General features: G+C 34.6%; 1 protein-coding gene across 1 annotated transcript; it reads left to right on the forward strand.

Moving 5' to 3' along the window:
• The first annotated feature begins 1,550 nt into the window (after positions 1-1,550).
• On the forward strand, positions 1,551-15,506 carry LOC128221526 (uncharacterized). Its single transcript, XM_052930131.1, has 6 exons — positions 1,551-1,628; positions 6,131-6,632; positions 6,917-7,075; positions 7,998-8,112; positions 9,406-9,498; positions 13,300-15,506. Exons 2-6 carry the CDS (start codon positions 6,141-6,143, stop codon positions 15,504-15,506), a joined length of 3,066 nt encoding a protein of 1,021 aa, XP_052786091.1. The 5' UTR covers positions 1,551-1,628; positions 6,131-6,140.
• The last annotated feature ends 3,517 nt before the right edge of the window (positions 15,507-19,023 follow it).

Here is a 19,023-nt window from a genome sequence, read left to right on the forward strand (position 1 = left end):
TGATGAGAAGATATATATCTCAGCTGTATGCATATGTGGCAGTATTGGTCAGGCATTGTTACTAATGAGGAGATATTTATCCTGGCTTTACACATAGGTGGCAGTATTGGCCAGGCATTGTGACTGATGAGTGGTTATATATCCCGGCTATAAACATAGGTGGCAGTATTGGCCTGGCATTGTGATTGATGAGTGGTTATATATCCCTGCTATATACATAGGTGGCTTTATTGGCAAGGCATTGTGACTGATGAGGAGTTATATATTCCGGCTGTATACATAGGTGGCAGTATTGGCCTGGCCTTGTAACTGATGAGTGGTTATATATCCCGGTTGTGTGCATAGGTGGCAGTATTGGCCAGGCATTGGGTCTGATGAGTGGTTACATATCCCCGCTGTATACATAAGTGGCAGTATTTACCAGGGAGTATGACGGATGAGTGGTTATATATCCCGGCTGTGTGCATAGGTGGCAGTATTATCCAGGAATTGTGACTGATAAGTGGTTATTTATCCCCGCTGTGTGAATAGATAGCAGTATCAACTATTGGTGAACTATATTACAATTGCCGAATCATTGATATCCAGCTAATTGTTTTCAAATGTTGAAATCGTTAGTCGATTTTAGAAAGAGGACATTGGCAACTGTGAAACTTACAAATAATTTAAACTGCTAACTCCTAAATAGTCTATTATACTCTATTGATCGACCTACATATTAAGATAAGACGAGCACTGGCACGCTTTAGATGCTCAAATCATGAATTAAGTTTAGAACTGGGCAGACATTACAATGTTCAACGTGAAGGCCGAATTTGTATGCATTGCTTCACACACTTTAATGAGCAAGTCATTCAAAATATGTTCCATACTTGTATGTATGTGATATTTAATTTCTTGTATGTATGTTTGTGTTGTTTAGTACGGGATAAGTTGTTGGTGTTTAAAAGGTTGTAAGTAATTTGTTTTTAGTATGGCGTATGTCTGTGGTGCTTATTATGTTGTACGTATTATATAAATCGGTATGCTGTCTGTCTAATGTAATTATTACTTTGTATGTCCGTTTTGTTAAGTATCTTCGTATATCTTAAAATGTATCTTAAGATATATTAAAAGCTTTTACATTAAACCAATGTAAAATCTCTTTCCAAAACCAGTCTCTTACTTGCAAAAACAATGTCTTATTCATTCAAAACCTTCTAAACATAGATTAAAAAATGAAACGAAGTGAAAGACTTCAATGCATACAAAACACGTAAAAGTTAAACGCACCCAAGAAAAAACAGAACGCTTTAAACCTTCTGACATTGAAAGGTTACATTTCATCACAAAGGGATAATTCCTGTAATTTGAACTATTGTTTAAACCATTACATCGTCAACTAAACTTTTAAATATTGTAATTTTGATATAAAAGCCGCCGATTGCATGTTTTACCACAATATCGAGTGTGAAAGAAAATAGACTCAACCTTTACGCTCTGTGGGCGCATTGCTGATTTTGTTTCAAGCGATAAGCGCATTTTGTGTGGGGCGTATGAAGACGTAAGAAGTTTATGAATCTTTAAAATGCACATTGATGGGAAATAGCTTAAACAACTTAGTTCTATTAATGTTATTGTCATTAAAGGTATGAATTTTATTATTCATCATCTATTTATCTAAACTGTGTTTGTTAATACTTTGAGTGAGCTGTAGACACTGAAAAATATGATAGTTTCTTACGAATGTGTAAGAATTGTTATGATCAAATTCTAAATTTGTACAATATACGAGTCATAATTGGATTCAAATGATCTGTCAACAGTCAGTAACGTGTTTAAATAATCAAATGTGTAATGTATATCATTTGGTAGAAATTTTGGTGAAACAGTTGAGAATGGACATAAAGTAAACTTTACCAAAGAAATATAATAAAGGACACACCGATCACCTACATTAAAACGGCAATGAAACGGCTATTCTAAATAACAAGTATTCTAGAGTTAACAAAAAAATATAATTGTGAGGTAGGAACCGGTTTTTCGGAGCAATAGGTGTTGGTAATAACACTAACAATAAAACCCGAAATAAGTAATAATTGTTAAAACAGGAAGCTTTCTCATTACGGACAAACACATTTGTAACGCCTGTAAGTTTCAAAACTAGGCAAAACATTGTATATCAGTTGCTAAATATATAATTATTACGTTCCTCGCCTTCCGATTTCACAAACTACAGGGCAGGGTCATTCTTTATCAAATGATACGTATAAGTGATCATTCTACAAGACTCAGAAATATTGAAATTGTATTAAAAAGCCGCTTACTGTATGGTACCACAATATCGAGTGTTAACGAAACTAGACACATCCTTTACACTCCTTGTGCGCAGTGGTATCTGTACACCCTGGATACTAGGTAAACAATGCTGATCTTTGTTCCACGCGATATGCGCATATTGTGAGAGGTGTATGGTGACGTATGATGTTTAAGCAGCTAAGTTTGACACTACAATTGTACCAAGAGTAAAATAAAATCTATAACGGGTATTCCTTATCATAGGGGGGATATTTTTATCATTCAATAGTTTAGGACATGGCATTTAATGCTTAAACCCTTGGCGGCGCCAGTCCTTATCAACGCGGGAATACATGTTATCACGAAAATATGAATCCTGTGCGACAATATCACTAAACTGTCTATGTGCATAGGCGGAAGTATATAAGTGTGAGACAACGCAATACAATTTGGATGAGTGTAATTTTAAATATAAGAAGGTGTTCAATACCCATGCACAATAAAGCTGTTTTGTGTATGTAATAACACAATATTAATCGGTTTATACTTGCATTTGTATTAAAAGGCTTGAATGAACGGACACTTTAGTGAAAACCATAATTAAAAATATGTTCGCTCATGCTTTTCGATGAAATCTGGAGTTTTATCAGTGAAATAACAACAGTGCAAATATTAACTTGATTTTTTCACTGCAAAATAAGAAGTGAAAATATTAACTTTCAGAACTTCTTTTAAAATACATTGTAGTATCGTACCCTTTATCAAAACAGAACACTTCACTTTGAACCAGAAAATGTTGGCAAATACAAACTTTTCTTTTAAAGTTTAAATGAAGATAATTATATTTGGAGATTAACGACTTACCGTTTATTTGTAAAATGGTTATCCCGTTTTTCAAACGTTTTCTTGATCTTGAAGCTCAATGTTCGAACATTTGCTTTCAAACCAAACACATTATAGACGGAAACAAGTGTTCGAACATAAATTGAATGTTATATCATAGATCAAATGTATTATGAACTGTTTGTCGTTGTAATGTGTGATACGAATTTCCTGGAAAATTCACAAAACAATGTTCAGATTTACTGATATTTTTTTCATCCCAACCACGCCTTAAAGTTTTTCAACAAACTAGCGTGGTCCTCATCATTACCTTGAAATCGATCTGTCTTCAAGCAAAACAGACTGGATATCCACGTATCCTGAAACACATTCTAAACCTAAGAAAAATGTTGTATCCAATGATTATCCGAAATTGTTTTGCTAACACATTCGACCTTTCAAATTTCCATTCAATTAATGTCGGTGTAGTAATTTTGCCATGTATTTATGCCCAGCTTAAACTAAAAGTGTTTTCGTTATTTTTTTGAACATAGATGCACTAATATAACTTAATTGATTACTGTTCATATAATATTTGCACTAAAAACGAGCAAATAATTAACAATAAAAAGAATATCAGGGAACTTTTTTTCAACAAACATGTAAAAACTTGATAACAATAACAAATTGATAAAATTATGTCAATTAATGAAATATTTATTGCTGATACAAATTGAACATAATGTACTCCTCTATTAGTACCTTATTATTAGAGAGTATAAATATTATTTTGCAGTTAGATGTTGGTGTAGATTGCAGTTTTCTAAACGTAACACGTACTAATGTTTACAAATTTTAAATATAATACTATATATAATATCACAATGCACACAATAATAAAGTTAAACTTTTCTGAAACCGCATGGTGGTAACCTTCAATATACGGTATGTAGCCCTATGTAGCGGTTCAGCAAAAAGTTTGCCATTGGGATCAAAGCTTGCTCCGCACCGAACTTGTTCGTTTAGTTTGAATTGTATAAGACTCGCGTTGAGTATAAAATATATTTTGATTTGCGTATTATCGTACCCCGGCATTGAGAATTGACGTCTTAAACATTTTCCAGTCCAACCATAATCCAACGTTACGTTGATGTTTGGGACCTTAATTGTCACAATGTCCACCCAACGTCAATTTATACTGGGTATTAGAAAGAAAAGAATTTCCATGGAACTTGGAATAATCTTAATGTCATTTTGTTAACATTCAAAACCAATTTCCTATGGTTAAAATATGATAGCATAATACCCAACAGTGACATCTGAACTCAGACAGTAAATTTTCAAATGATTATAATGTATTAGCCGGTAGGGGACTTTGTATTGCATGGCATTTCAATTTCAATATTTTTAAATATTTCAACAGGAATCATAAAAAATTAATGTCCGTTTCATGAGTTTGTAGAGCTGAATTCGTGAAACCTTGTTTTCTTGAAATTGATATCGTGAATTTGTGAAGTTGAAATCGTGAAACATTGAACACCAAATGTCCCCATCGGTTTTTCGTATAATACTCCATTCATTTGTGTTTATGCAAATGTGACACTTAAACACTGTTTGTCACGACTTAGATTTTCAAGTAAAGCATCTGTGCTGTTTTAAGAACACAAGATCTAAGGACAATGTCACATTGTTATGAAGGTAAAATACTTTTACTTTGTAAACCGTCAAACTCGTATCGTTCAGCCAATATTTGTGGCCCGATAGTCTTAATAAAATACGAAATAACGACTTCTTCTTCTCAACAAATTTAACGCATTCACCTTTACGATTCCGCCTTTATAAGTTCACGATTTATAAGAAGTTGATTCGTGAAATTGAAATCGTGAATAAGAATTGCGTTTATATGTTCATAGCACTAACCAAAAATAAGTAACTTGGAGCTACATTTAAGAATCAAATATTATAATATGTAAAATTCATACCACTGCGTATTAATCGCTTTTAAAAAGGACCACACTCGTGTACCTAATGAATAGTGTTGCTAAGTAATTTACAAAACAGATACAAGTCATATATTTAATTATATATTTAGAGAGTATTAAGATAGGAGTGTACATCTAATCCCCCCATATAGAGATACACCTCTATATTTAGAGGCGCCGATCGTAAAATTCATTAGCATCTCTTTGTACGTTTTTTCTATCTTTTGTCTCACGTAGTTTGTTTCATAAATGCGTCTATAACGTCAATTGTTGAGGGGAAAATGAACTGGTGATTTTCTTGAAAAAGTGCGTTTTTTAATCTGATTTTGTTTTTTTGCGCAATATTAATTAAACTAACTCCTATACCCGTTTCTGTTTCCATATTTATTAAATTAAAGCGTTAAGATAGCTGTAAGAAAGACATATTTTTTATATTAACGAAATGGTCATATGAGAAACTTGAAATAGAATTGTTTTGTATAAAACTGTGTTATAAATTAAGTAAAATGCTTAAGTCATACTGTTCATTTTAATTTAACCGTATGATTAATTCAGAATTTACATATACATTATACGGGCGCTAAATAACCCATTTATTTATAACAACCAATGACTTCAATTCTGCGGATGGTTATATTATTACAGTATTTCTTAGTAATAATGCATTTCTAGTTCAGCCATTTACATGAAAATATTAAACATATTAAGTAGTATGTTCGGTACTAAGTAAATCAGATATTAGATATCACTTTTCAAATATTTGAGTTGTTTATATAAAAAAAACTATTGCTTATATCTTTGGAAAAAGGTGTGTGTAGTACGTACTATTCATTGCATTTCTCTTAAAGAAACTGAACACATTTTAACAAAGAAAAAAAGCAGTGTATTTAAGCAATTTTTATTAGCGTAAACAAAACTTAGAAACAAAGTTACAAATAAGTTTCCTTCATTTGGGATAAGAACAAGCTGTCTCGCAAATAGATATCGCTTGTGAAAACTTATATTCAATCGACTAAGCCGTCAAATAAATGTAACATTCCTTTTTATAGAATTTAAAGCATGGCTGAGAGTATCGAGACAAGACACGAGAACTGGCTGAGAGTGGTCTGGGGACTCCTGTACGTGAGAGAAGGACTGCAGGGATACGTAGATACAAAAGGCAAACAACAGTACCAAACGTTTATGAACACTGTTAATGCGAAGTGTAATAACCAGACATGTGATCAATGTCAAATCAACATCAGATGCCAAAATGGCACGACTAAGGTGACCGGAAAATCGAAATTCAGGCCAGCCCATTTCTGTGATGAAATGTACAAAGAGATACAAAACAATCATGTTAGAAATAATCCATTCTGGATGAATACAGACTCTACGAAATGGCTTGATCCCCACGTCGGTTACTGGGAGTTGGCCAAATGTTATCTCAGTACAGCCGGCTACTTGGACAAAACGGGTTCAAATCAGGTGGACGCCTCGGGACTTTTAAGCATCTGTATGAACAGTTCGTATATGAGACAAAACATAACACATATTCAGCATTTTGAAGAGGTAAGCATACATTATATGATGTAAGTATTGCTTGCTATCGCATGTATTTCATTCTATCAAATCTAGTTTTCATGTTGGTACCTTTTTTGCAAAAGGTGGACCTTTCCTTCTAGTGTGTAACATATGTCATAAGATACAAACTACAAAAATCTGTTTGTAATGTCGGGTGTATAATAGGAAGAAACAGTTCTTCAACGAGTTATTTTCCGACCAATATAAGTCTTGTATTTCAGGACAACATGAATACATGTATGATATATTTATATTTATATTCAATATATCAGTTGCGGAACATAAGGAACATGACCCTGCATGACCCCCACTATGAGCTGGACGGACAGACAGCAGACGACTGCCTGGACAAAATGATTGCCGTACTGGAGGACCCACAGGAACTTATCCATGATACATTTGCTAAACAAGCCGCTAATCAAATGAGGAAGGTTAGTACGCTGGCAGATCAGCGTGTTATTTGTTAAGGTATCAAAATAAGGTTCATCTGTCGACCAACTGGACGGGGGACACGGACCCTTGTTCCTCCTCCCCATTCATATCAACCATTGCGGTAGTCGTACTTTTAAAGAAATATATAAGATACATATACTGCCTCAGTATATTTTTATAAGCATATTAGAGGCTTAGTTCCCTACGATTAGTCCTATTTTCATATAAAATATACTGGCGATAGAGCGAAACCTACATTAGTCGATAACTCCAGCACCATTGTCGGTCACAAGTACACAAATCAGGGGCAAAACCTTATGAGTACCTCAATGTCATAATTGTAAACATTTTCCCAATAGCGTGTTCCAAAATAATAAACAACTATTGCAAGGTGTTAAGATTTTCGCAGGTTGTAAAAATGGCAATGACAGATTAAAGCACATTTCATAAGGTGCCGATAAACGAATGAACTCCAGTGTAAGACATTTAATGACAGACTAAAATGGAAACTTGTTTGTAACATAACATCGGATCCTCCCGGCATCATCGAACGACCGCATTTTACTTAAATATCATTCTTTATTCGAACACTTGTATCAAATACAGTGATAAAAATACAGTAGCCCTCTTTCGAACCAAGCTTTATAACACCTTTAATCGTTAGTTGGTACATGTCTAAGAATAATGCAATGGTCTTTTGAGTCTAGAATAATGACAGCTGTAAACATTTTTGCGCAAAATATGACTTTACATATGTCCAAACCTTTAGCATCTGCCTCCTTTTAAATAACGTTATACAACTTTTCACAGGATACTTGTTGAACATAATCGGGCATTATTTTCTAAGATGTCGTACATAAAAAGCATTTGAGGATCATTTTGGTTAGTTTGTTTGAATCGTTGAATTTTGCATTATTTCAGATCAAATTCAAAACTGAAAAGCCACCAGATATTATTCATAACAAATCTCTCGAAGAGATTGAGAGTCTGATGTATAACACGATACACAAGAAACTGGAAGTGTTTGTAGTTGACGGTAATGTTAAACTTTCCTTTTTCATATTTATAATTTATTTAAATGTTAGAATTGTTATAAGTATAAACAAAATCGATGATGCTTTGAAGCTGTAGGCTATTGGACATTTGGCTGTATGTTTCATCACGTGATATTGTATTTAACTCATAAAGTCAGAGTCTGTACTTTACTTTGGAACTATTATCTAGACGGTATATCCGAAGTAACAGAAGCGGCCTTTAGTATTTAATCAAAGGGTCAGGCTTTTGTATACTGCAGTAATTGGTATCTAACAAATTGCAAAATAATTCTCAGTTGATATTTAAGCAACCAGTTGCCAGTAAACAATGATAGGAAAGACATTCGTTGCAAGCATACAACAGACACTTAAACATTAAATTTTCTAATTGCATATCAATCTAGGTCAGCGTACATGTACATGCAAAACATTGAAGGATGTCATAATACAAACATAAGATTAAAGAAGGGGTCTTAGCTCGATAATTTAGGTATGTTAAAAACTATATAGATTCATTGAAGTAAATAAGGTTAATCCAACAAGAAGAAGTGAGTCGTGACCGTATTTTATATTTTCATTGCTTTACGGTATCAAGACTTTCTGTTCCATAGTTTATATCTAATACAATCATTTAAATGTACACAATTATATTAAACTTGCAAGATTGACAGATGAACGTAAAAGTCAGCAAGGTGGTATTTCATGTAAGTGTTAGCAAGTAAATGTTTGCCTTAGACTCAACGTCAATGTAATTTTCATAATGCTGTATGTTTTTTTTTCCTTTAAGTATGTATTTGTTACACAGAAATCGACAAGCTTTCTATATTTTTATAATTAAATCTAAAATACATTGATTCAAAAATTGAGTACTGTTATTCTGAGCCTCAACACACTAAATATTATTTAAATGATATAAACAAGTTCAAAGGTTGAAGTAAAATACAAAAATATCAGACAAAAACAAACAAACTAAACGGCTGTTTAAGGGCACGCGATTAAAAACATAACGCTTTGCCACACATATTCTGGTACCTGTATTTTTGCAACGGTATATTGTTGCAGATGTGTATACACTACTGCTTCTAATAAAAAGTAGAATTAGTCGATCTTTAATAATTCAGAACCTGTTGTTTGTCAACACACCACGTTTATTCATTGAAACTGTCTTTAATCAGCGGCTGTGAATGCCGTTACATTTTGTATGTATCTGATAAAAAAAAAACAATTATACGTACGAATAAACGTATCAACTGGCTTCTGATCCATTGCCTAATTACAACCTTATTGAATTACAGAGGTCGAACGAAAGGTGAAAGTCGAGGTCAAGCAGGAGATGCAGAACTATTCTGATGACAGAGGTAACGACAAAAGGGAACATCAAGTTGAAGGTTAGTTCGTATCCGGCTGCTTTTTTTATGCGGATTTAAATATGTTTATTTTGGAAATTATAAACAAATTTTCAAAGTAAATAATTGGTAGTTTCTTTTCTTAAAAAACGCATATCTGTGTACATTGTGTACGATGTCTGAATTATCATGCCGGGGATAAAATGTCAAGCCCGTTATGATACTATGGTAAAGAGTTTTTAAAAAAGAATCAAAAAAAAATAAAATGGAAAATATTGTTTTTTTAATAATGTCAATTTAATAGCAATTTCCTTCATAAAATTTAAAGCCAACTCATTCATTTGTTACCATGAATCTTTAATATGTTTACAGAAGTGTCAAATGATAAACAGGAACAAAAATATTATATTGAACACAATAACCAGCAACAAATTATTAATATAGTAATTATGGACATATTTATGGGCAAAGAGAAATTGCTTCTGGAATTTTATTTGCGCTGTAATTCAATTCATTCTGATCAAGTGCGCCATCAACTTTTTATTGACAAATACTACCCAGGAATTTCTGTTTCCTCAATCTGACCGGAAGTTACACTATCAGTCCACGAATAGATACTAACAAGCAATAAACGTTTCACAATATACACGCCTTATGTTCTCAACGGCTTCATATAAATAAACGCCATGCTAATCGGTATATACTTGTGGTAAAACATTTCTATATAGTAGCAGTTATTGCGAAAAATAAGGGGTTTGAATAATTAAAGGAAAGTGCACTTTCATCTTGACAGGACGTTGTTATGGTTACGATTACCAGTTCTGTTGTCCTCATCGACTGGTTTACGTCGAATCGAAGTAAAAAAATATATTATGGATAACAATTTGTACACCAGTTTGTAATTAGATATGGGTTAAAGAACACTATTTTAGCTCATCATTCCGAAGAAATGGAACTTAAGTTAAAGTTTTAGGGCAGGTTGGGATATTTATTAATACCTTCTATACCGTTTGTTCAATTGACTTTATATTTCCCACAGTTGTTCAGGACCATCACACAATGAGGTTTCATAACTCCATATTATCCTTAATACAAGTTATGGCCCCTGATTGACATAGGTTAAAATTTAGGGCAAGTTGGGATTTTCACTTAAAACTCCAATACCATTCATTCAATTGACTAAATACTTCACACAATCACATAATGAGGTTAGATAACTCCATATTATCTTTTATACAAATTATGGCCCCTGATTAACTATGGAACTTAGGTTAAAGTTTTAGGGCAGGTTGGGATATTTATTAATAACTTATATACCCTTCATTCAATTGACTTAATACTTCACACAATTGTTCAGGACCATCACCCAATGAGGTTACATAACTCCATATCCTTAATACAAGTTATGCCCCTGTTTGACTTAGGTTAAAGTTTTAGGCAAGTAAAAGTTAAGGGCAAGTTGGGATTTTAATAACAAAACTTCTATACCTTTCATTCAATGCACTTAATAAAATTCAAAATTATTTACGATTATCATACAACAAGAAACATTACTCCATTTTAAGCCTTTATACAAATTATGTCCCTTGCATGTTTTTTTTTTAATTTCTTTTGACAGGCACATTAACTTATATTCTTAACCAGTCTTTTACCAAAGGAAAACCAGTTATTAGAATGACTTACGTCATTGTTCGGGTGAGCTGGTGGGGCTGGTGGGAGGGCAGCATCAAAGCGACCTTATGTATCGAATAATTTTAGTTAGGTTTGACATAAAGAGACCAAACTAATATAACATCGTTATTGTATTCACGTCTGAGTCAAAGCGGCGTAGTCGAGCGCGCTGTCTTACGACAGCTCTTGTTTAGTATATTATTTACGTTTGAGGAACGTACGGCGAAATAAATACTAAAACAAACTACGAATTTTAATTTATTTTTCATTTGGGTTTTATTATATTTAGGTACGGGGCTCCCGTACATCTAATGAAAAGAAATCTTGCCTAAATGAAAGTAAGCATACACAATGAAACAAAAGGAAGTATTCACATGAATTTAGGCCCTTGAAGAGGATTATATTAAAATTGCAGCGTACGTCCTTTTTGATCCGTGTTCGAGCAGTAATTTTGATATTAAAGGCGTGATTTTGAAATAACCTGGCATAAACATGTAAGGCACAGAAAGACTTCCACGCGCACAATACAGGTCTCCCTTTCCCGAAGGTCAAGTCACACTGAGAATTTAATAGTTCAAGAATGTTGTAGATATGAAAAACAATAATAGTCGGTCATGACCGGGCTGTAAGTTTGTCATGTACATGCGGATTTATAAGTAATCTGGCACAGGAATTTTGGCACATAAAGGCAACTTGTCGCGTGCAGGACCCACTTTCCTCCCTCGAATGTTGAGAAGACTTGTAGTGGTTAATAATTATTATCATTTAAGCATATATTCACATAGAGAATACGTGACCGACTACGGGTTATATCTTTGGCATACACAAGGGGATTGTGAAATTGAGTGGCATAGATGTTTGGCACATCCGGATTACATTTCGAGTGCAAGAATATTGACGCTCGACATGCATGTGGGAATTTCAACATGCCATAAGTGTTTGGCACACAATTTCGAACTGCAAAATCCACGTCACTACCATTAAGGTCTAGGTGACTGGTAGGTTAATCCTTATGGAATACTGCATCTATGAAATTTGTTTGGTATATGTAGCTTTGTCATGGACGGTTAGATTTTGAAATAATGTGGCACAAAGTCAACCAGTCGCGTGCAAAACCATGAAGGTCAAGGTGTTGGTAATGACATGCTGCTTATTTGATAAGAAGATAATAAAGCGTCTTGCCCAAGCTGTAACTTTGTCATGCACAGGGATATTGTATAGTAACCGTGCAAAGCCCACGTCCCTTCCTCGAAGGTCAGTGACACACAATTATAATGGAAATGTGCGTATATGCACAACTAATACAGTTAATAGTATTTGGGCTGTAGTTTAAAGCACAGGTGACTTCCAAATAATATGCCACATATTTTTTAGCTACAATGGTATTTCATCGCTCGCAAGAACAAAGCAACGACCATGAAGGACAAATTGACATGTATAAGTTTGTCAATATAAAATGCTGCATAAAGGCACTTACAATTCAATTTAATATTGTTCAAAATCAACATTTAAATAACAGTTACTTTCCTTACATTTTTACTTTCCCTTATACTTTAAATATCTTCGGGAAAATTGAAATGTGTGAAATATGCGTATTTCTGCTGCATTTTAATGTGAAATTGATCAAAAGAATAATTAGATTGAGATACATGAAAGTTTTCTATACCATTGGAAATAATTCTGCAAATGCATGGTTTCTACGTAGAAAATTATGATTAGTGTGTCCCCCAAGACAGTTGGTCACATTAATCGTTAGTCTATTTAACTAACCCGGAGTAATGCTATATACTAAAATATTCGGTTACGATGTTGGTATAGTTGGCGTCGACGTCTTGCAAAACTCTGGCCATATCCGGATATTCGAATCAAAATTGGTAGATTACAAACACTTTACAATCGCTTATATCCATCAAGGCTTAGAAAACTGGGTAAAATAAGTGTTGTAAAACAATTTGCCTTTCAATCGCTAAAGTCAAATCAGGGAAGCTTGATCATCTGCATCGGCGGCGACCTTGTTAACGGAATTCAGTTGTTCACTAAAATCATCATTATGAGTTTCATTCTGCTCAAAATAGTGTGTTATATGAACATATATTGTGTTATGTGAATAAGTGGTGAGCTCATAAATGTGGTGTATAACGTGAAATGTAAACATTTGTGTTCCTCTCACAGATCTACGACATCGGCTTGCCAAGTACTACCAGAAACACCTCAACAGAGCGCCCATATCGCCCCTGCTTTCAGACAAGGACGAGCGACTGGACATGTTTTACGTCCCTCCGAAGATGGTCGAGAAAGACCACAGAAAAATTGGTGTGACTGAGAGAGAACAGGGAACATCTGTGACGGCTTACAGACAATTGTTTTGTAAAATGCGTGTATTTAGGAAAAGCGTGTTTATGGTCGGCGAGGCCGGGATGGGAAAATCCTCCTGTGCTGCAATGTGTGCATTAAAATGGGCTAATCATTTCTCGTCATCGAATATGATTAACGAACCTACTTCACATCAGACGCCTCGGAATAATATTACGTTGCCTGATTTTGGGTTAACCAATAGTGATTTTGCACATATTTTCCGTTGTGAAACTGAACAAGATGAAGAATTTAAAGATGATTCATTCTTTAAGGAAATTGAGTTTTTATTACATCTTACTCTTAGAGATAGCTGTGACCGTTGCGACCTCACAGACATGATACAAGATCAGCTTATCAACAAAATTTACCAACAAGATGAGAGGACAGCTGCACTCTCCACTATGCAAAGTATCCTGTCCAACAGCATCTGCGTAATCATAGTAGACGGCCTGGATGAATGGACTCATCCCTATGATATAAAATGCAGCTGTTCAGAAGAAGACAAAGTAATCCCTCACTTAACGCCAACCATAGATGCAACTGTGTTGATAACATCACGACCCTGGAGAATGTCACAACAACGCGTTAAAGACACGAAAATAGACACGTATATGGAGAAAGAGGGAACTACAGATATGTGGCTACTGATTCAGAAAGTATTGAACAGTCTTAATAAAACAATTGCAGTAAAGAAAAAAATGCCTGATTTCGTCAAGTTTGTTGATAGAATGAATCTTGCACGTCTTTTAATGGTGCCAATACTATCAATGTTGCTGGTCTGTCTATGGTTTGAGGAAATGTATGAATCTTCATCTTTGTGTGACATATACGCATATACTATTGAAATGATGTTTGGGCGAAAAACCCTTCCTGTGCTTAATGTTTCGCAGGTAGAAATTCCTTTTCCACGATGTTTCCAGCACACAGAAAAAGTTCAAAAGTATTGCAGCATCGTTATAAAGATGGCACATCTTGCTTTTACGACATTGTTCTCGATTGACCAAACATCGGCTTTGGTGTTTAAAAAAGTTGACATTTTGTCGCACGAAAATCTCCTGTTTGTTCTGAAGTCGGGAATCTTGCAAGAAACAAAAGCAAGGTCTTTGCTACGAAAGTCATCGAATTATTCATTCATCCATAAAACTGTTCAGGAGTTTCTTGCTGCAATATACATGTCCTACCATCCCGAAGAATTTCATAGAGTATTTCTACCTTTTTATCAAAAGAACGGTGATGTGTCGGATATTTCACAGGTCTTTGTTTTCATGTGCGGTCTGAACATTAAGTTAGCAAATGAGATGTCTGCTTTGATATCGGATATACCTCACCACTTACTGTTCCGGTCCGATGGCTCTCATCGTGTGATTGTTTCGGGTTATAAGGAGGCCAAAGCTAGTCAAGTATTGGATATTCAGTTGTTGCTGTACGACTTTTATTTTAGACTTGAAACTATCGATACCGGTGTATTAAATGACTTGCTAGCGATGAACAAGTCCAAAGTGCGCAGTATCAGTACAAGTTCCGAAACAAATCAGGCGACACTACAGGAGGTTTTCAGTAACTCCACAGACACGCTTACCGAGGTTTTCATATATGACGTTGCTGGGAAGTATGACCTCTCTGCGTGCAATTTTCTCACATCCTTATCAATATCTGGATCTAAACTAACAGATATCGTTGTCAATACTAAGAATCTGTTTGAATTAAATTTAAAAAATGTTTCGAAAAGAGTTGAATACAGTATTTGGCAGTCCATTGAGAGTGAATCGGAGAATTTAATAAAATTGAAAATAAACTGCATCAAAATCATAAGAATATTTCGTCAAACTCTTCCACGGCTGAAACAGTTACACAACTTGACCATACAGAGTACAGAACTCGGTGAGCTAGCATTGCTCCTCCCAGCCTCTGTTACCAATGTCCACACGGTCGTTAATGGGGATGGTGGAGAGGCTGGAAAAGAACACTCAAATTGTGAAGTGTCAATTATTGGAGTGTACTGTGGATCCCATCGCGAAGCATAAAGTGACTAAGCTTAGTATTATGACGAGTCAAAAACTTGATATAAAAATCAAGGACAAGTCTGGATTTCAGGCGGACATGCTCGTCAGTGTTCTTCTGTTCGGTGTGAGAATGCCAGCACGGTCGTTACAAGGGCTCGTGGAACTGGTGGAAAACAGCACTCACGGGGTGGCGTGTAAACTACGGGGGTGTACTGTGGATCCCGTCACAGAGTATGAAGAGATAAAGCGTTATATTCAGACGAGCGAAAAGTTTGATTCTGAAATCAAGCTAGAAACTGAAGCCGAGTGGAAATGGCAATTATTTCGGATGATGAAATCATAGATAGGAGCATCCGAAAGTAAATGTGTATTGTGTGAAGAATCGGAATATTTCATACTACGGTAGCGGCAATTTCGCTTCAGTATATCATAGACAAAACTGTCCTTTTGAAAAAGATTTATTAAGGATTTCGAGTATGTTTCATTCAGAAACACCTTTGGATGAAAGCAAACTAGCATAAATGATCGATGTGTATTGTTTTGTGAATGTAAACTGTAGATATATAGTTGATACAGCAGTTACTAATCAACATACTTTATTTACAAATATTTACACCTCAACTTCCATTTTTTAAATAAACTGCCTTTCCGCAATTGCGGTTATCATCCGATAAACGCTATATCATCGGATATGTTTGGATTGTGAATCCTCGCATAACAATAGACAATATACATGAAAAATGTTCATTATTGTTTTTGTGTCAGCAGGTCACGTAAAAATAAAAACAAATACAAAGAAAGAAAACAATAATTATACGTGAAGAAATTGTTTGCCTTTGTTGTTTCAATCTTACGTTGAACTTTTCCCGCGTTATGGTGACGTCATTTGATAAACTGTTTTTGCGTAAATATCTGCAAAACAATGATATAAGATTGCTGACAAAAAATCAGATCGTAGATTTCCATATTTCAGTTCGAAAATTTATGTTTTATGGCTAAAACCGTTCAGAAAAATGTCTAAAGCATCAATTTTTAACTTAAAAAAAAACTGCGATCTAAGTTTTTGTCAGCAGTCTTATTTAACTGGTTTTCATGGGGTTTCGCAAAAACTGGCTCGTTTCCAAGACAAAAAATAAAAAAAAAGTTTTCAAAACGTTGAATCTGTGAGAGTGGAGCTATTAAGTATGGATGATAAGAAAAAATAAGTTGTCTTCAGTGTAAAACCTTGTGCGTGTTCTGCTCGTTTATCGATTTTATACTGATATGTTACCATTACTTTATCTAACGTGCAAACGGATGTAAATTAGTATCTTTGACAGAAAATTGACTAAACATGATACCAAAATAAAACCAGTTTTTCTTATTATAATTATGGCTAAGCTTGTACATGATAAAAACATTGTATAATGAAGTAAATTGTACTTTTTCAAATGTTTACTTGTGTTACATAATTTATAACACAGTGGTCCCATTCAAATGGTTTTATGTGACAATATTGTTAATAACGGGCCTCATTCAAAATGGTTTTATGTGACAATATTGTTAATAAACCGCCAATGGAAAACAGCACTCTTTTTGGTGGAGTGTAAACTACGGCAGTGTACTGTGCACCCAACCAGAGCGTATGAAGAGATTAAGCGTAATCTTCAGACCAGCGAAAAGTTTGATTCTGAAATCAAGGAAGAGTCTCATCCAAAATGGTTTTGTGTGAATATATTGATAGCAAAGCGGTCTCGTGAAACTCGCAAGTGTGACAATATTGATAATAAAGCGTTTTTTTTTTCAAAAAGGGTTTGTGTGCCAATATTGATAAGAGCGGTCTCATTCAAAATGGTTTTGTATGAAAATATTGATTACACAGCGGTCTCATTCGGAAATGTTTTGTTCGACGATAATAATAACAAAACGGTCGCGTTCAAAATGGTAGGAATACGATAGGTTTAATGCATACAACTTATACGATGTTCATAGCAAAAACAAATAAATCAATCCAATGAGAAAAAAGTACAAAAACACATTTTCTGGAGCTAATGGTAATGTTATAACATTCGATTATAGAAAGTATATAAGTTTGTAAGTAGATATATAAAAATGTGTAAGGGTATAAAAATTGTTTTGTGCATTGGTCAGTACGAATAATGTGATTATATCAATGAATTCATGTCAACATATCTTCTCTGGTAAGCAAAAAAGTATAATTTGCAATTTGATGAAGTATCTGTTTTTATGTTGCAATTAAGAAGGTGTTCGAATTTATTCAATGTTGGCCAATGGCAGAAGTATGGCTTAAATAACTTACATTTTTGTTCCGTTTCTTTTTGGCATACGAGAAAAACGTGGAACTCAGATTCTACCTGAATCATGTTGCATGAGACACAAATTGTTTCAGTTTTATTTGTAATGGTTTATCTGCCCGAATGAGTGAACAGAATTGTATAAACTGGTCTTTGTATGTTTGGCACGTGTGTGAATTCGATGGACCCATCACAAAATATTCAAGAATATATACCATGTTTCGAATATGTAGCACATTGGTTGCAATACGTTTAAGTCCACAATTAAAGCATTCAAAAATAGCGCATGAGGAGGACGAACCATTTAAGAATTATACTAGTATTTTCCTGAAAATTCAAACCAAAAAGTTGGTGATCGAAGGGATGAATGGTTGTGAGATGAAAAACGGAATAGAGTATCTTGACCAAGTTCTATTCTAATAAATGAGCAACTACATCATAGAAAGCAACGCGGACAGTCCCCTTAACAGTTCACAGCGAACACCCCGAATACTGAAATACACCTCTTATACGCAGAGGATAGTCACCATTTTTTATTCCGGATTACATTGCTCATGCAACCAACTAAGATGATGAAATAACCCAAACTGACCCGGGCCTATTTTGGAACCAACCCCGTTAATCTAGTGCCCACACTTTTAAAGGGGAGAGAGACAAATGCCCCTTGACCCGACATGTCTCGATCTTGTTTTGTAATTTAATCCAGCCCATGTCCGGATTATCAAAACAATACTTACTGTTGGAAGATGATGTAGGCAGTCGTTGACAATGTAAACCACATTCCTTTAGTACAACTCTCAATAAAGGTGAGTACATCTCAGCAATATTTCACCTTTTTGCTGTTATCTTATAGGCGTTTGAAAAAAGTCTTCGTTTTAAAGAATGACTATTGTATTAAAGACTGGTAATTAATGATAATTAAAATGTCGTTTGAAGTTCGCAACTCCGATTTTAAAAGAGGTAGGTTAAAGCCATAAATAGGTTGCCGTCTGGACTGCAAAATCCTTATTTTTTAGTGTTCAAGCCGAAGATATTTTACGTTTCCATTGATTCATTAAAGGGTCACCAGATTCTACTGGTATTGACACGTTACACGTTATAGTTTTGGAGTCTTTCACTACATTACGGCAAGAGGAGTTGGTATGTATTTAATTGGGGGTTTACTCTCGTATGCTGGACTGAATAAAGGAAATGAGCAATAAGTGGTCATGTTTTCAAACAAAAGAAGAGCACAGGACATCATT

This window comes from Mya arenaria, chromosome 16 (genome assembly GCF_026914265.1).
Source record: "Mya arenaria isolate MELC-2E11 chromosome 16, ASM2691426v1".
In the NCBI taxonomy this organism is placed as follows: Eukaryota; Metazoa; Mollusca; class Bivalvia; order Myida; family Myidae; genus Mya; species Mya arenaria.